At 39.0% G+C, this 19,391-nt stretch overlaps 1 protein-coding gene across 2 annotated transcripts in view; it reads left to right on the forward strand.

Annotated features, from left to right (window-relative positions):
• The window catches only part of camkmt (calmodulin-lysine N-methyltransferase), a 483,770-nt gene that overhangs the window by 319,623 nt on the left and 144,756 nt on the right, over window positions 1–19,391 (forward strand). For both annotated transcript variants that reach the window (XR_009827287.1, XM_062059074.1), the window contains exon 10: window positions 5,743–5,874. Coding sequence is in view for 1 of the 2 variants with exons in the window: in XM_062059074.1 (XP_061915058.1) it covers window positions 5,743–5,874 (132 nt within the window). In the remaining variant the exon portion in view is untranslated. The remainder of the gene's footprint in view (window positions 1–5,742; window positions 5,875–19,391) is intronic.

Consider the following 19,391-nt stretch of genomic DNA (forward strand, 5'->3'; position numbering starts at 1 on the left):
AATAAAAACTACAACTAAGATGCACGTTATACATTCAAACAGAACACTTTGTAGTATTCAATAAAATACAAGACTGTTACATTAGATTACTTCCTGACTACGGCAATACAACGAGGACAAACTGAAACAAATGCATACTTGAAAATGAGAATCAGAAGTGTAAGAAGCAGGATACACCAACATGACAGCACGTTTGTCATTATCACCTCATGGTGTTAAATAAAATAAAAAGATTGTATTGTTAAACAAATTAGATACAGGTAATTGGTATTGTATCGGTTCAAATGTGAAAGGTACCTATCCCTACTCTGGACAAAAGTCCAGTTTTCTGGTCTCCAGCGACCTCCTCCAGTTTCACCAGGTGTGACAATGAGGCGTGACATGAACGCTCTAGCGCACAGGTGTCAAAGTCAAGGCCCAGATCTGGCCCGCGACATCATTTTATCTGGCCCGCAAACACCTGGAAATAATATGTGTCAATAAAGTAATTAATATTTTTTCACTAAATGTAATACATTTTTTTCATTTTGACAGAAAAAATATATGTACTGCTTCAAATTGCATACCTTTTAAACTTTAATAGTATCCAATATTGCAACAAATATTACAGTATATTGTACTTTCCAAACATGTTTTTGTCTAAATAAAAACAAATAAAAATACTTCACTTTACAGCAAACTACCCATCAAATTAATAAAAAAAATTGACAATTTTACGCTGTTCTTTACAGCATTACTGTAAATTAAATTTTTATTTTTTTTTGAATGTTTTAAATGTTTTGATTTTTTATAAATGGCTGTGATGATAATGTCAATGAGGGATTTCTAATCACTGCTATGTTGGAATTCCTATTAATATTGATACTGTTGTTGACATTATTGATTTTTGTTTGACTTATTTTGGATTGTTTTGTGTCATGTTTGTGTGTCCTCTCAATTGCTCTGTTGATTGCTATTCTGAATGTTGCTGGGTCGGGTTTGGTTTTGGAATTGGAATTGTGTTATTATGGTATTATTGTGTATTATTTTGTTGGATTGATTAAAAAAAAAAAAAATAACTACTGTTTTTTGCGTAAAAATCTGTTGACTGTAAAATCTACGTTTTTTTAACAGTGTTCTGCTGTCAATGGAAAGATGGTACATTTGTTTTTACGTAGAAAAACCGGCAGCTAGTTAACAATTTAATGTTGTAAAAAACAATGTAAATTTACCACAAAAATTCTAGCAACTAAACTGCCAGCTTTGTCCCTAAACCCCCCCCCAAAACAGTGGTACTGTTTTTCCATTTACCGTAAAATGTTTAAACATTAAAAAAACAACACTATTTTACAGTAACATTTTGTAAATGTAAAGTTTTTACTGTAAAATCGACAGTCTACTTAAAACAACTTATATAATTATTAATGAAATCCAGATTCATACATTATTCACTGTTACAAGCGGCCCTCTGATGGCAGCCATAACTGTGATGTGGCCCTCAATGAAAACGAGTTTGACATGCCTGCTCTAGCGTCTCCTAGGTCTTGGCCTATGTCTGCTAGAACACCTCTACACACTCGGCCTTAAGGGGTAGAGCTTTCTCTCTGAGCTCCCACCGTATTTTCCGGACTGTTGAGCGCACCGTTCTATAAATCGCACAAACTAAATAAAAAAAAAAAAAAAAGTTTTCGTATATTAGCCGGACTAGACTATAAGCCGCAGATATATACGTTGTGAAATGAGTTGTTTACACAGAAAAATGTTAGTTGTTTATTTGTACACCTCAATTGTTTCCAAACGGTGTCTGTAACGCGGCAGTAAAACGGGTGATCAAAAAAAAACAGAAGTCATCGTCATGGACCCACTAGCTGCTGAAGCTAGCTCTCAAATCAGCTAAACAGATTCAATAAATTCACGGTAACATTTTGGTGAATTTACAAAACTGAAACAATACAAAAAAATGCCATTGTAAGTTAATAATACTAACAGAGACACTCGTAAACGTGTTAGCATATTAGCTAATGCAAATGACGTTAACTTCATCACATTACGATGGCACGTACAAATATGCATGAAAACACTCCTACAGACATCACACATGGGACGGTTTAGTAAGTTTGAATAGTTTTAGTTACATTGTGAAACCTACAAACGTTGCTTTGAGTGAAGAATGAAGAATCCATACGAGTAGAAACGCTATGGACGGCTAGAAGACGGTTAAACGCTCTGTCTAAACAAAAGGGTAATGCAACACTGCAGTGAACAAACTCGTTCAAATGATGACACTATACAGTGTCTTTGCTTGTTTTTTTTCAAAACTATTTGCATTATGGCCGTCAGCAAAGAAAAATGTATAAATTAGCCGCAGGGTGCTAAGGGTAGGAAAAAAGCACCGGCTTATAGTCCAGAATTTACATTATTTACTCATGAAAAATTGAGTACAAATGTAAGGTCCTGGTTTGCGGTCAAATTATTGTTGTTATTCATGTGTGTGTTTATTTTCCCTCTGATATATTAATATCTCTTTAATCCCGCCGAGATAATTCGGGAGCTAATATGATTTGAGGGGCGGCGATCAGACACAACATCGCTGGCCAAATATTGAATCATTCGCTAAGCTGATTAAACAATTAACAAAAACCCCGACTTCTCCCATCTAATGGCACTAATTTGTTGTTTGTGACAAAGGTGCGCCATCCGGGTGGGCCAGATCCTCTTAATCAGCTGATTAATGCGGGAGTGGGGGGGGGGGGGGGGGGTTTGTCTGTTTGATTTTTTTGTGTGTGTGCGTGTTGTTTTCATTGGAGGCGTTACATGAAGACAGCTGGATGTTTGGCCGAAAAACCAAAAAAGAGCCAGCGAACAGTGTTGTCCTGCGGCTTTTCTGTTCATTTGTCTGTTTGTGCGTGCGCCTCGCTTTGCTCCGTTCAATTAGAATAATGACAACACGATCAGCGTGACATAAAACTAAAAGCTGGAGGATTTCAAAGAAACTTTGAACCTGTTGCTAATCCTCTTAGCACGCACAGGACAACACACACACACCGCTGGTGAGATTATTGATACGCAACATCACACCTGCTTCCTATTTCTATGCGGCTTTGATTTGTTTTTGTTGTGGTGGTAATAAAAGCAAAAACAGTCTTACTGCTCCTCCACGTGCGCGCTCATCACAGTTTTGTACGTCCATGTTGAAAATGTTTTGATTGATTGATTGAGACTTTTATTAGTAGATTGCACAGTATAGTACAGGGAGCCACATGCGGCTCTTTCATGCCACCGCCGTGGCTCCCTTTGGCTTTGAAACAAAATGTCAACAAATAATGGTTACTTAATTAATTACATTAATTCAGATATTTTTAATCTAACAAATGTTATTTTGGAGAGTTCTGGTATCTTATTATATGATAATGAAACATTTTGATATATTGTCGATCGAAGGTAGGTAGGTAGGTCTTTATTGTCATTGCACAAGTACAATGACATTTTCTTTTCAGCAAACAAACCCGTTCAAGATTAGACAAACAAACAGTGTACAGGGTGACAGAACAGGAACGCTGATGGGTCGCCACAAGGTGCCCCGTAAAAGATGGGAAAAAGTTCAACGCTGGGGGAGGATGAGTAAAAAAATACAATCTAGACTGGGCTCCAAAGAGAGCCCAATCTGGAGTGGGAAAAAACCTCCATAGCAAAACACATATACATATTACAACATACATCTTGAGACTTGCAACAGATGGGGGGGGGGGGGAGTGGGGGCCACGTTGGCAGGCTGCAGCTCCTCTGGCGCTGCCCAGCCGTCCATCACCCCTAAGAGATTCGCGTATGTCACAGCCCCTGCGCGTCATCTCTTGCTGCCAAGCAATTGTATTGTTTTTAGCGGTCAACCCTTGGTAAGCTAGCAATGGAGGGATCAAAAAAGAGAAACATTTTTGATGAAAATAGAGCATTTAATGCTTCATGGACAGTTGGGTTTTATTTGGGGGGAAATGGGCTCAAATGGCTCTTTGTATGCTGAAGGTTGCCGACCCCTGGTATAGTACATATTCCGTACAATTGACCACTAAATGGTAACACCCGAATAAGTTTTTCAACTTGTTTAAGTCGGGGTCCACGTTAATCAATTCACGGTACAAATATATACTATCAGCATAATACAGTCATCACACAAGTTAATCATCAGAGTATATACATGAAATTATTTACATTATTTACAATCCGGGGGGTGGGATAGGGGGGTTCGGTTTGGTTGATATCAGCACTTCAGTCATCAACAATTATATCATCTGAGAAATGGACATTGAAACAGTGTAGGTCTGACTTGGTAGGATATGTACAGCGAGCAGCGAACATAGTGAGCTCGGAAAGCATAAGAACAAGTATATACATTTGATTATTTACATTTGATTATTTACAATCCGGGGAGGTGGGATGTGGTGGGGGGAGGGGGTTAGTCTCGGGTTGTAGTTGCCTGGAGGTGTTCTTTTAGTGCGGTTTTGAAGGAGGGTAGAGATGCACTTTCTTTTACACCTGTTGGAAGTGCATTCCATATTGATGTGGCATAGAAGGAAAATGAGTTAAGACAGGGGTGTCCAAAGTGCGGCCCGGGGGCCATTTGCGGCCCGCAGCTAAGTGTTTACCGGCCCGCCACACATTCTGGAAATACTATTGTAAAAATAAAAAAGAACATTAAAAAAAAGTGGAATGAGGTGAAATCTAACGAGAAAAAGTTGCAATGTTGACACAAAAGCTGCCATGCAGGCTGTTTTTTTTTCTTTTGTCTTTCTTCATTATTTTTTTTTGCCATTGCTCAAAAAAAATAAATAATGACAAAAAATCCATGTTATAATTAATTATTTTCAGGGCTCCAATTACTTCAAATATTTTACTTTAAAATGTTTTATGTGGTAAATATTGCATATATTGTGTAGTAGCCATATAAAAACATCAACGTTTTCTTTGAGAAAAGCGCATAAAACAAACAAAATAATAGTTCCAGCATAAAATCGACAGATATATCTGAAGTTGATCTCGTAACTTAAGTGTTGAAAGTAAAAGAAAAACCTAATAAAAATGTATCACTTTATGAGTGGGGCACCTTTTGGATCCCAAATATATTTAGTGATTTTTTATTTATCTTTTCACTGTGATTACTCAAAAATATGAAATAATTAAAATCAATGGTGTCCTGCATTATTGATCTTTTAGGGCTCTAATTACTAAATACTGCATATTTCAGTTTTACTATAAAAAAAAAAAAGTTGTTTTTGACAGAAAAGCCATAAAACATTTTTTAAAATTTGTATTACTTTATATCAACTTGAAGTTGATATAGAGATTTACTGTAAGTGTTAAATAATTTAAAAAAAATAATAATCTGACTTATTTTTAACATTTTAATGACTGAGACCCTTTATGGTACCCGGGACCCCTAAAGGTAAAATAAATAAAAAATGTATATATTTTGTTATGGTTAGAAAATGAAAAATATCAAAATGGCCCCCACATGCTTTAATTTTTCCGTGTGCGGCCCTCCGTGGAAAAAGTTTGGACACCCCTGAGTTAAGACCTTTGTTAGATCGGAATCTGGGTTTAACGTGGTTTGTGGAGCTCCCCCTGGTGTTGTGGTTATGGCGGTCATTTACGTTATGGAAGTAGTTTGACATGTACTTCGGTATCAGGGAGGTGTAGCACATTTTATAGACAAGGCTCAGTGCAAGTTGTTTTACTCTGTTCCTGCTCATCAACATCATCTTCCACCAGGGCGTGGCCTTGGTGTTCGCCCCACTGCGAGGCGACACCCTGCAGATGTTCTGTCAGCTGGCCCGGCAGGCTGGACTCTTGGTGTCTCAGCGCCAGCAGTATGACACTCAGGTGTGGGACGTGCATCTCAAGGTAAGCGACACACCTGACCGTAGGCGCCAATGCCGTGGGTGCTTCGGGGCCCGAGCACCCACGGACAATGCCGAGCACCCATGTGGGATTGATGGCAACTTTCAACCTTCAAAATAATTTTTGAAATATCAATGTTGTTGTTGTTAATTTTGTGACGAGGTTAGTCAGTTTTACATAACGTGAAAGTCACAAATCATATAGTCTATAAGTAACAAATCCTGACGGAGATTTCATTGTTGAATTAATGACATAATCATCTTAACTTTGAACACGCTGCACAAAGCAAATGAAGGGCATACTTACTCAACTGTCACACTAAGGGTGGCAGTATGAACAATGCCAATACTGTCATAAACCTGTGCCATATAGTGAAACCACACTAAACAACAACGACAAACACATTTTGGAAGAATATTTGCACCGCAACACAACATAAACACTACAGAACAATTTCCCAGAATTCCCTGCAACACCAACTCTTCCGGGACGCTACAATATAAACAAACGCCATCGGTGGATCTACACCTATACAACGTACAATAGCGTATCTAGTCGATACTACTTTGATTACATCGATATTTTTTAACATCACAAAATTTTTTTTCATTTTTTTAGAATGTATATTATATTTATAAACTCAGAAAATATGTCCCTGGACACATGAGGACTTTGAATATGACCAATGTCTGATCCTGTAACTACTTGGTATCGGATTGATACCCAAAATTTTTGGTATCATCCAAAACTAATGTAAAGTATCAAACAACAGAAAAATAAGTGATTATTACATTTTAACAGAAGTGTAGATAGAACATGTTAAAAGAGAAAGTAAGCAGATATTAACAGTAAATGAACAAGTAGATTAATAATTCATTTTCTACCACTTGTCCTTAATAATGTTGACAAAATAATAGAATGAGAAATGACACAATATGTTACTGCATACGTCAGCAGCTAAATTAGGAGCCTTTGTTTGTTTACTTACTACTAAAAGACAAGTCGTCTTGTATGTTCACTATTTTATTTAAGGACAAACTTGCAATAAAAAACATATGTTTAATGTACCTTAAGATTTTTCTGTTAAAATAAAGCCAATAATTAAATTTGTTGTGTTCCCTTTTATTTAGAAAAGTACCGGAATACTTTTGGTACCGGTACCAAAATATTGGTATCGGGACAACACTAATACACACACGCCGAGCACCCACTGGCGCCTATGCACCTGACCATCAACAATCAACCCTAAACCATGAAAGAGTGTAAACCAGTAGGGAGCAGACTTTAGCCAAGGATGGTCTAGTTCAGAAGTGTCCAAACTACACCAGGATCTTCAATTTGGCCTGCGAGATGTCTTGAGTTTTATAGGGCATCCGACCGCAGGGAGATATCAATTCATTTTAAAAGTCAGATTATATGCTGCTGAATTTTGAGTGATTCAGGTGTACGACCACTTTTCATGCTCTGAAATGTATTAAACGCAGCATTTACATATATGACCCAATGCAAACAACCTTCCCTTGTAACGGTGCACAAAAAAAACAAAAAAAAACACAAAATGCCAACAGACATGGTCACAATTTCTGGCTATTATAAAACATCTCCAAGCACCATAAACAAATTCCGGAATACACCTATTTAAATCCATTACAAAGCATGATGGGAAAAATACAAAACGCTATCTCCACAGTTATCCATGTTTGGCGCATTTTAGCTGCTTGGTATTTCTGATTGAATACAAATTTTAAGGGGGTTGTCACGGAAGTAAAGGTAGGAGTCCAACTTTCACATACTCTTAATATCTAATTATATTACTTATTAATTATATATCTATTATATTATTATATATGTACACCTACCGTATTTTTCGGACTATAAGTCACAGTTTTTTTCATAGTTTGGCCGAGGGTGCGATTTATACTCAGGAGCGACTTATGTGTGAAATTATTAACACATTACCGTAAAATATCAAATAATATTATTTAGCTCATTCACGTAAGAGACTAGACGTATAAGATTTCATGGGATTTAGCGATTAGGAGTGACAGATTGTTTGGTAAACGTATAGCATGTTCTATATGTTGTAGTTATTTGAATGACTCTTACCATAATATGTTACGTTAACATACCAGGTACCTTCTCAGTTGGTTATTTATGCGTCATATAACGTACACTTATTCAGCCTGTTGTTCACTATTCTTTATTTATTTTAAATTGCCTTTCAAATGTCTATTCTTGGTGTTGGGTTTTATCAAATACATTTCCCCAAAAAATGCGACTTATACTCCAGTGCGACTTATATATGTTTTTTTCCTTCTTTATTGTGCATTTTCGGCCGGTGCGACTTATACTCCGGAGCGACTTATAGTCCGAAAAATACGGTATATGTGTGTATGTATTTATATATATGTATATATATTTTTTTTGAATTGGCCCTCGACCTAATTTTTTTTAGCCCAATGCGGCCCCCAGGGCAAAAAGTTTGGACACTCCTGGTCTAGTTGAAACTAGTCAACTAACTGCGGGTAAGAAGTTATCTTGTTGTATCATCTACAGTGGGACCTTTGCTGACGAGTTTAACTTGCTCTGTGACGGAGCTCGTAACCCAAATTGTTATTACGAATACAAATCAATGTCAATCCATGCATCATGTTGCAGTTTTTAGCGCTTCTATATAGACCAGCGCTTTTCACGTGGCGGCTTGCGGGCCACATCCAGCTGGCCAAAGTTTTTTTTTTTTTGGCCCACTGATCATCACCCAAATAGACTTGGTGAAACCATTAAAACTAGTGTTGCTCATGTATGCAGTACTCCCGTCACCCCATAGGGGGCGACAGCACGGAATATGCCACAATTAAGCAGCGACGGGGTAAGTAGAAGAAGACTTCTCATTCAACCCTGAAAAAAAAAAATCGAAATAAATCGCGAAAATCTGACTTTTAACAGCGACAGGACAACAAAGTACGACTGCATTAAAATGGCTGACTTTGTGATGTTGTTTGCATTCGGGATTGTGTTCGGCGATTAAAGCTTGTTTAATACATGTAGCGCTAAATTTGTGTGTAGATTTATCGCCACATGTGTGCAATGTTTGCTGAGAATATTTTATTCCTATATGTGTAAACATATGTACTTTATTGTGTGAATGTATTAACACTAAACCTTCTATTTTTCTTTATTTAAAATACCCATTGGTCATTACACTTTTTAATGTTTATATTTTCAGTCGTACAAACCTAAATAAAACTGAGTTAAAAAAAAGGAACATCAATCTTCAACAAAACTTTTGGAGCTTCTGTTTCTTCATGCTGTTAACTATCTGTCTAGCTGCACATGCTGGAAACAAGTAGTGAGGGCAGAATAATGAATGTATTGACAGTGCAGCGTGAAAGCCCATGTGTTTACTTTGTAATTAGGTAAACAGAGTCTCAAAGGAATATAACCTGCGAGGCACTTTCTAAAGAAACATCCACATTTCAATGTCCGGCCCCTGAGACCTTGGGCTCTCGAAACTACGGCCCTCTTCATGATGTAGTTGAATAACCCTGATTTGGAGTGTACTGACAAATATAAGTGAGAACTATACGCTACTTTGTATTAAAAATTGCAACAGCGGAGGATGCATGTGCATGCACGAGACAGTCTGCCCCACAACAAGAGTATAGCGAGAAAGAAGGAACTTATTCACTACAACATCAGGACTACAACAGTGAACTCGTGCAAATCTCTTTGAGTAAATGTCTACCGTATATGGACGTCACACTTGGGAAAAACGTCACAAATAGTGCAATTTCCAAACGGCTCATTTGGAGGAAGTATGAAGGAAGGCAAGATCGTTTTATAAATATCTCTGACATGCCTCCATGGTTTGATTTCACATTTTCGGGACTTACTGTATGTAGATCCCAAGAAGACAAAAACAGGTACCAATAGGTAAGAAAAGTTGCTTTTGCATAATAGGTCCTCTTGAATCCAATGAATATTATCCGCTTCTTCTGAGCAGTGTCCTTTTTTTTGCTTGGTTTATGGACAATTTGATGAGTGCACCAGATTTAGCTAACAGCTCATATCTACTTGTAGTCCTTAATTTGACACCATCTAAGATAAAACATACATGGTAAAACAAATAAAAATGACACAACTATTAAAAACTATGAACTACCCTCACACCATCGACACACCTCATCTCACAACCCCCCGTTATTCAAAAGGCAGACCTACAGTCGTGGTCAAAAGTTTACATACACGTGTAAAGAACATAATGTCATGGCTGTTTTGAGTTTCCAATAATTTCTCCAACTCTTATTTTTTTGTGATAGAGTGATTGGAGCACATACTTGTTGGTCACAAAAAACATTCATGAAGTTTGGTTATTTTATGAATTTATTATGGGTCTACTGAAAATGTGACCAAATCTGCTGGGTCAAAAGTATACATACAGCAATGTTAATATTAGGTTTCATGTCCCTTGGCAAGTTTCACTGCAATAAGGCACTTTTGGTAGCCATCCACAAGCTTCTGGTTGAATTTTTGACCACTCCTCTTGATAAAATTGGTGCAGTTCAGCTAAATTTGTTGGTTTTCTGACATGGACTTGTTTCTTCAGCATTGTCCACACGTTTAAGTCAAGACTTTGGGAAGGCCATTCTAAAACCTTAATTATAGCCTGATTTAGCCATTCCTTTACCACTTTTGACGTGTGTTCCAACTGCGCCCAAGACCCAACCTCCGGGCTGATGATTTTAGGTTGTCCTGAAGAATTTGGAGGTAATAAAAGCACCAGTTCCATTGGCAGCAAAACAGTCCCAGAGTATAATACTACCACCACCATGCTTGATGGTAGGATGGTGTTCCTGGGATTAAAGGCCTCACATGTTCTCCTCCAAACATATTGCTGGGTATTGTGGCCAAACAGCTAAATTTTTGTTTCATCTGACCACAGAACTTTCCTCCAGAAGGTCTTATCTTTGTCCATGTGATGTCAAAATCTAAATAAATTATTAATAATGCATGTTTCTTAGGTAAACTTAAGTAAAATAAAGTCCAAATAAAAAAACAGTTTCACCACTTTAGTCATAATTTTTGCGCTTTAGAAACTTCACTATGACTTTAGCACTGGACTTCTTCTGTTTGTTTGATATTGTCATTACTGCCACAAGTGGTGGAAAAGTGTATTACAAATAAGTACCACTGCGGCCCACACGGACCACAGCCGAGAAACACATATTTTTTGGCGGCCCTCTAGGGGGCGCTGGCGGCCCAACAATGGGCCTCGGTCCTAATGGGTAAGAAACACAGCACTATGCCATCTAGCAGCGGGGATTGATTGAGAAGTTTATTGACATCTTAAAGAATTGAATCCATGTAATGCTTTAAAAAAGAAAATGGATGTCACAAAAAGCCAAAAGGCTTGTTTCCATTGTTCCATTGGGGAGGATCGTAACCGGAATTTTTGCTCGCTACCTAAACCATAACAATTAGCAGAGAGACAGCTCGTATCCCGAAAAAATATGTACCGCTGTATTTCAAACAAGTTAAATGTCCAAGTATTTAACCAACCAGGCAATCCAGAGGCGCCGCCTAGAATTCTGGGCCCTATTTAAAAAAAAAACCAATGTCATTTTTACAAGGGCCTTTAGAATTGTCCTAACTTCTCCAACTTTTACAGCGCCCCTGAAGATCCAGCCAACCCCACTAACAACACGACAAACCCACTTAAAAACCCAACCAGTAGCACCACACCAACCAAAACAACCGACCCCACTATCCAGCCCATCCAAACGACCAATTTGATCAACCTACTAACTAACCCTTCAACAACGCGATCCATTCCGTGTGACTAAACAGCCACAACCTAACTGACCCCCAACTCCAACCCACTAAATTAACCAACCAACCCACCCAACAATCAATCTACTAGGTGACCAAGCCACCCAACTACAAAACCCAAAACCAGTGAAGTTGGCACATTGTGTAATTCGTAAATAAAAACAAATTACAATGATTTGCAAATCCTTTTCAACTTATATTCAATTGAATAGACTGCAAAGACAAGATATTTAATGTTCAAACTGAGAAACGTATTATTTTTTTGCAAATAATCATTAACTTAGAATTTAATGGCAGCAACACATTGCAAAAAAGTTGGCACAGGGGCATTTATACCACTGTGTTACATGGCCTTTCCTTTTAACAACACTCAGTAAACGTTTGGGAACTGAGGAGACCAATTTTTGAAGCTTTTCAGGTGGAATTCTTTCCCATTCTTGCTTGATGTACAGCTTAAGTTGTTCAACAGTCCGGGGGTCTCCGTTGTGGTATTTTAGGCTTCATAATGTGCCACACCTTTTCAATGGGAGACAGGTCTGGACTACAGGCAGGCCAGTCTGGTACCCGCACTCTTTTACTACGAAGCCACGCTGTTGTAACACGTGGCTTGGCATTGTCTTGCTGAAATAAGCAGGGGCGTCCATGATAACGTTGCTTGGATGGCAACATATGTTGCTCCAAAACCTGTATGTACCTTTCAGCATTAATGGTGCCTTCACAGATGTGTAAGTTACCCATGTCTTTGGCACTAATACACCCCCATACCATCACAGATGCTGGCTTTTGAACTTTGCGCCTAGAACAATCCGAAAGGTTCTTTTCCTCTTTGTTCCGGAGGACATGACGTCCGCAGTTTCCAAAAACGATTTGAAATGTGGACTCGTCAGACCACAGAACACTTTTCTACCTTGCATCAGTCCATCTTAGATGAGCTCGGGCCCAGCGAAGCCGGCAGTGTTTTTGGGTGTTGTTGACAAATGGCTTTTGCTTTGCATAGTAGAGTTTTAACTTGCACTTACAGATGTAGCGACAAACTGTAGTTACTGACAGTGGTTTTTTGAAGCGTTCCTGAGCCCATGTGGTGATATCCTTTACACACTGATGTCACTTTTTTGATGCAGTACTGCCTGAGGGATCGAAGGTCCGTAATATCATCGCTTACGTGCAGTGATTTCTCCAGATTCTCTGAACCTTTTTGATGATATTACGGACCGTAGATGGTGAAATCCCTAAATTATTTGCAATAGCTCGTTAAGAAATGTTCTTAAACTGTTCGACAATTATGCTCACGCGTTTGTTCACAAAGTGGTGACCCTCGCCCCATCCTTGTTTGGGAATGACTGAGCATTTTTATTCTATTCATGGAAGCTGCTTTTACACCCAATCATGGCACCCACCTGTTCCCAATTAGCCTGCTCACCTGTGGGATGTTCCAAATAAGTGTTTGATGAGCATTCCTCAACTTTCTCAGTCTTTTTTGCCACTTGTGCCAGCGTTTTTGAAACGTGTTGCAGGCATCAAATTCCAAATGAGCAAATATTTGCAAAAAACAACAACGTTTTCCAGTTCGAACGTTAAGTATCTTGTCTTTGCAGTTAAGTATCTTGTCTTTGCAGTCTATTCAATTGAATATAAGTTGCAAAGGATTTGCAAATCATTGTATTCTGTTTTATTTACCATTTACACAACGTGCCAACTTCACTGGTTTTGGGTTTTGTAAAACCCGACCAGCTAGCTCACTAAAGCCCAATCGATCCCAACCAACTGGCCTATTCTACCGTCCTACTATCTAACCCACCTAACTAACTAACCCACAAATATAAACCACCAACGAACCCAACAATCAGTCTACTAAGTGACCAAGCCACCCAACTAAAACTAAATCCCAATAAATCCTATTCAACTGGCCTAGTCTACCACCCTACTATCCAACTCCCCTAACTAACTAACCCACCCATATAAACCACCAACAAACCTGACCAAAATCTTCGCCTGACTCAACGGGTATGCCTAACAAACGAAGCACTGTGAGAAGTAAGCCTTAAAAAGAACATAAGATATAATACATAATATTACAGGCTCCTTTAACACGGTGGGCTTCGAAAAGGACTTGAGTTAACGGAGGCGGCGTCCAGCTGTTGAGTCCATTACTCACGCAGCAGCCGCGGAGGAAGTGGACAGCGAGGAGCGCGCGGCTGTAACCGCTGCTGGGACAATTGGACAGTGAAGTGGACGTTACAGTGACTCACTTTGACTCATCAAATGTTATTACACAGTTGGTGCACGGGGAGGCGCACTCTCAACTCTGACCTTTTTTTTTTTTTTTTTGGGTGGTTATTGCTAAAAAAATAAAATAAAATAAATAAAGCAAAAAAATTTATATTATTTTTTTCAATAATTAAGATTTGAAAACAAAAACAAAAGACTGGTCACAACTAGAGATGTCAGATAATGGCTTTTTTGCCGATATCCGATATTCCGATATTGTCCAACTCTTAATTACCGATTCCGATATCAACCCATACCGATATATACAGTCGTGGGATTAACACATTATTATGCCTAATTTTTGCCTAATTTTGTTGTGATGTCCCGCTGGATGCATTAAACAATGTAACAAAGTTTTCCAAAATAAATCAACTCAAGTTGTGGAAAAAAATGCCAACATGGCACTGCCATATTTATTATTGAAGTCACAAAGTGCATTTTTTTTTAAAACATGCCTCAAAACAGCAGCTTGGAATTTGGGACATGCTCTCCCTGAGAGAGCATGAGGAGGTTGAGGTGGGCGGGGTTGGGGGAGGGGAGGGTAGCGGGGGGTGTATATTGTAGCGTCCCGGAAGAGTTAGTGCTGCAAGGGTTTCTGGGTATTTGTTCTGTTGTGTTTATGTTGTGTTACGGTGCGGATGATCTCCCGAAATGTGTTTGTCATTCTTGTTTGGTGTGGGTTCACAGTGTGGCGCATATTTGTAACAGTGTTTATGCGGCCACCCTCATTGTGACCTGTATGGCTGTTGACCAAGAATGCCTTGCATTCACTTGTGTGTGTGTGTGTGTGAAAAGCCGTAGATATTATGTGATTGGGCCGGCACGCCACCAATATTGTTGTCTGGGTGGGTGGAAATCGGGAGAATGGTTACCCCGGGAGATTTTCGGGAGGGGCACTGAAATTTGGGAGTCTCCCGGGAAAATCGGGAGGGTTGGCAAGTATGACCGGGAGACGCAACTGCTCTGTACTTCTCTCTACGTCCGTATACCACTCCATACAGCGGCGTTTTAAAAAGTCATAAATTGTACTTTTTGAAACCGATACCGATAATTTCCGATATTACATTTTAAAGCATTTATCGGCTGATAATATCGGCAGTCCGATAATATCGGACATCTCCAGCCACAACATTAGGCACACCTGCGCTAGAGAGAGCCAGTGCATAAGCCGTATCAAAGATTCTGCCTTTGCAAAGATAATCAGGATCACTTTTGGGTAAGAAGAGAGAGAAATGGGAGAAAAGTGCGGATGCCGTATTGAAGATAAGAAATTGAACTAATGGAGGAATTGATCTGGAATAAGATCAATTCGGGTTTTAGTGCGCACGGACACACACACACACACACACACACACACACACTCGCACATATAAGCAGGGGTCGTGTGCTGCATGCAAATATGAGGACAACTTGGAGTGCCCCCTCACATCTGAAGGTGATTAAAGTCTCCTCTGCTTATCTTCTGATAAGCACACCGAGTGTGTGTGTGGAATATATGTATATGTATATGTGTGTGTGGGAGGAGGTGCCTGATTGACCATTCTAACTCACACACACACACACACACTGCTAAAAAATTATAAAAAAAAAAGATATATCACCAGCTCGAACAGACCAGACATCACTTAAACGGCACACTGGCGAGACATGACACGCAAACACACGACGTGATGATATCACACCCAAACATGCACGTCTATACACACACACGCACACACACACACACACACACACACACCAATAAGCAGCTGCTCCTCATTTACACTGCAGATTAGCTTTCCTCCTCTAAAAAAGAAGAGAGATTTGTTTACTTGCACCGAGAAAAGAAGAAAAGAGAATATCAAAATCTGCAGTGTGGATGTTTTACGTCACGTCGGCTTAAAGCGATCAAAGACCGAACCCGTAAGCTTCTTTCTGACGACGACGACGACGACGAAGAAGAAGTGACACTGAACAGCTTAGAAGAAAGCGAAAATGTTCTATTTTACAAGTTTCGGTGTAAAACAAAGCTAGAGAGAATTCAAGTTACTTTGTGATGGATCAGTGGTTCTGGAACTTTTTTTTCCAAAAGTACCACCTCAGAAAACAATTGTCTCTCCAAGTATCACCGTAATGACCAATATTAAAATACAGTAGCATAGTAGGCCTAAGTATTCATTCAAAACAAGGCAGAGGTTTTTTTTAACAAGTATATTTAATATTGTTGGCCACTGTAACATCACACACAGTTTGAACAGTAACACTGTGTTTGAATATTTCATTAAGTGATTCTTTGGCGCAGCACTAGATGGAGCCTGCATACCACTACCGTTTGAGAATCACTGTGGAAGATTAATCGCAGTTAATGGCGTTCTAATTGAACGGCAATAGCTCCCCGCTGCTGTTTTTCACGCAGGTGATTGGTATCAAAGCGTTATTTTTATGTGTGCAGTTTAGGGATGGGTACCGAATCCGGTAGTTTTTTTGCACCGACCGAATCCCGCTGGCCCTACTGAGCACCCACCGGTGCACTTCGGCACTTGGCGTTCAGTCTAGCAGCACTGAGAGCGAACTTAGCCAAACTACCTCCATGTAATGTTGCAATTTTCAATGCCAACAAAGTAATTAACTCAACAAAAATACTCAAATGTAAGTTAAATAAAGCTCCACTTTTCCAAAAAAAGTGCTAGCTTGATGCTAATGTACATTGGCTTTGCTATTGACAAGCTACTGATTAGTAGGGATGTCCGATAATATCGGACTGCCGATATTATCGGCCGATAAATGCTTCAAAATGTAATATCGTAAATTATCGGTATCGGTTTCAAAAAGTAAAATTTATGACTTATGAAAACGACGCTGTGTACACGGACGTAGGGAGAAGTACAGAGCGCCAATCAACCTTGAAGGCACTGCCTTTGCGTGCCGGCCCAGTCACATAATATCTACGACTTTTCACACACTCACTAGTGAATGCCACTCATACTTGGTCAACAGCCATACAGGTCACACTGAGGGTGTCCGTATAAACAACTTTAACACTGTTACAAATATGCGCCACACTGTGAACCCACACCAAACAAGAATGACAAACACATTTCGGGAGAACATCCGCACCGTAACACAAAATAAACACCACAGAACAAATACCCAGAACCCCTTGCAGCACTAACTCTTCCGGGACGCTACAATATACACCCCCGCTACCCCCTACCCCACCCCACCCCACCACAACCCCGCCCCCCCCTAACCCCGCCCACCTCAACCTCCTTATGCTCTCTCAGGGAGAGCATGTCCCAAATTCCAAGCTGCATGTTAAAAAAATAATGCACTTTGTGACTTAAATAATTAATATGGCAGTGCCATGTTGCCATTTTTTTCCATAACTTCAGTTGAAGTTGTTCTCTTATTTTGGAAAACCTTGATACATTGTTTAATGCATCCAGCGGGGCATCACAACAAAATTAGGCACAATAATGTGTTATTTCCACGACTGTATATATCGGTATCGGTTGATATCGGTATCGGTAATTAAGAGTTGGACAATATCGGAATATCGGCAAAAAAGCCTTTATCGGACATCTCTACTGATTAGCATTAGCCATTTTACATGGTGATTTTAACACCTCCAAATTTCTTAATGAAAACTACAACTAAGATGCAAGCTACTATTAAACATCATAAATACAATACTTAAGAATATTAACTCTTTTAAGGAGGCAAAAAACCCCACAATAAACTATACACTACTGCCATCCAATGTCTTGGCAACTGCAATTGCAACTTAACGTCATACTGCCAAGACTCAGAAATGTGATAACAAAACAAGTTATAACAACTGGACAGCAGTTATCATAATCATCTAATGTTTCAATTAAAATGAGATTTTATTAACGAAAACACTTAATGTTAGTCAACACACTCAAAAGTACCGGAAATTGGTACTGTTGATTACCGGTATCCGCGAATTGGTACCGTATCGATTCAAATGTGAACAGTACCCATCCTTGGTGCAATTATTTAATCTTGACGATGAGTCGGCCCCCGACTCTAAACAAAGCCAGAAGCCAATGTAACAGTTCTGCAAAAAAAAAAAGTTAAGCACTATAAAATGTTCCTTTGGTGGTTTAAAATTTGTGTCTGGGTATTTTTTTATATTTGAGCGTCTCGTCGGGAAGTCGACCTACTTTGTAAATAGTGTCCCTATTATATGGGGAGGGGAACCCAACACCGGAACACTTGTGTATTATTCAAAATGATTAGAATTCTATATTTTGCCACAAAACTGTTTTATTTCTCTTTAAGTCAGTAATTAATTAATTACAATGGAGCGTGTTATTTTTAGAGATGTCCGATAATGGCTTTTTTGCCGATATCCGATATTCTGATATAGTCCAACTCTTAAATACCGATTCCGATATCAACCGATACCGATATATACAGTCGTGGAATTAACACATTATTATGCCTAATTTTGTTGTGATGCCCTGCTGGATGCATTAAACAATGTAACAAGGTTTTCCAAAATAAATCAACTCAAGTTATGGAAAAAAATGCCAACATGGCACTGCCATATTTATTATTGAAGTCACAAAGTGCATTATTTTTTTTTAACATGCCTCAAAACAGCAGCTTGGGATTTGGGACATGCTCTCCCTGAGAGAGCATGAGGAGGTTGAGGTGGGCGGGGTTTTGGGTAGCGGGGGGTGTATATTGTAGCGTCCCGGAAGAGTTAGTGCTGCAAGGGGTTCTGGGTATTTGTTCTGTTGTGTTTATGTTGTGTTACGGTGCGGATGTTCTCCCGAAATGTGTTTGTCATTCTTGTTTGGTGTGGGTTCACAGTGTGGCGCATATTTGTAACAGTGTTAAAGTTGTTTATACGGTCACCCTCAGTGTGACCGGTATGGCTGTTGACCAAGTATGCATGGGATTACTTGTGTGCGTGTGAAAAGCTGTAGATATTATGGGATTGGGCCGGCACGCAAAGGCAGTGCCTTTAAGGTTTATTGGCGCTCTGTACTTCTCCCTACGTCTGCGTACAACTCCGTACAGCGGCGTTTTAAAAAGTCATATATTTTACTTTTTGAAACCGATACCGATAATTTCCGATATCACATTTTAAAGCATTTATCTCTAGTTATTTTCATAACACTAATTACATTGGATGCTTGTTTCTCTATGCGCCTTCGCTTTTGCGTCAAATCTAGTTTTATTTAGAAAATGTCACAATACAAATGTTTATTTCTTCTTTTGTTATTTTATTTCATAATTTGATGTTTTTGTTTTTGTTCCATGTTCCACATATATATTTAAAATAAACACCAAGTTACACACAGATCACATGAAACATATCCAATAAGATGTCATGATCCGTGGTCCTGATCATGTTTTGTATTTTCTGTTAGTTTTGGACTCCTTGAGTTCCTGTTTGTGCACCTCTGAGT

This window comes from Entelurus aequoreus, linkage group LG09 (assembly GCF_033978785.1).
Source record: "Entelurus aequoreus isolate RoL-2023_Sb linkage group LG09, RoL_Eaeq_v1.1, whole genome shotgun sequence".
Taxonomy (NCBI): Eukaryota; Metazoa; Chordata; class Actinopteri; order Syngnathiformes; family Syngnathidae; genus Entelurus; species Entelurus aequoreus.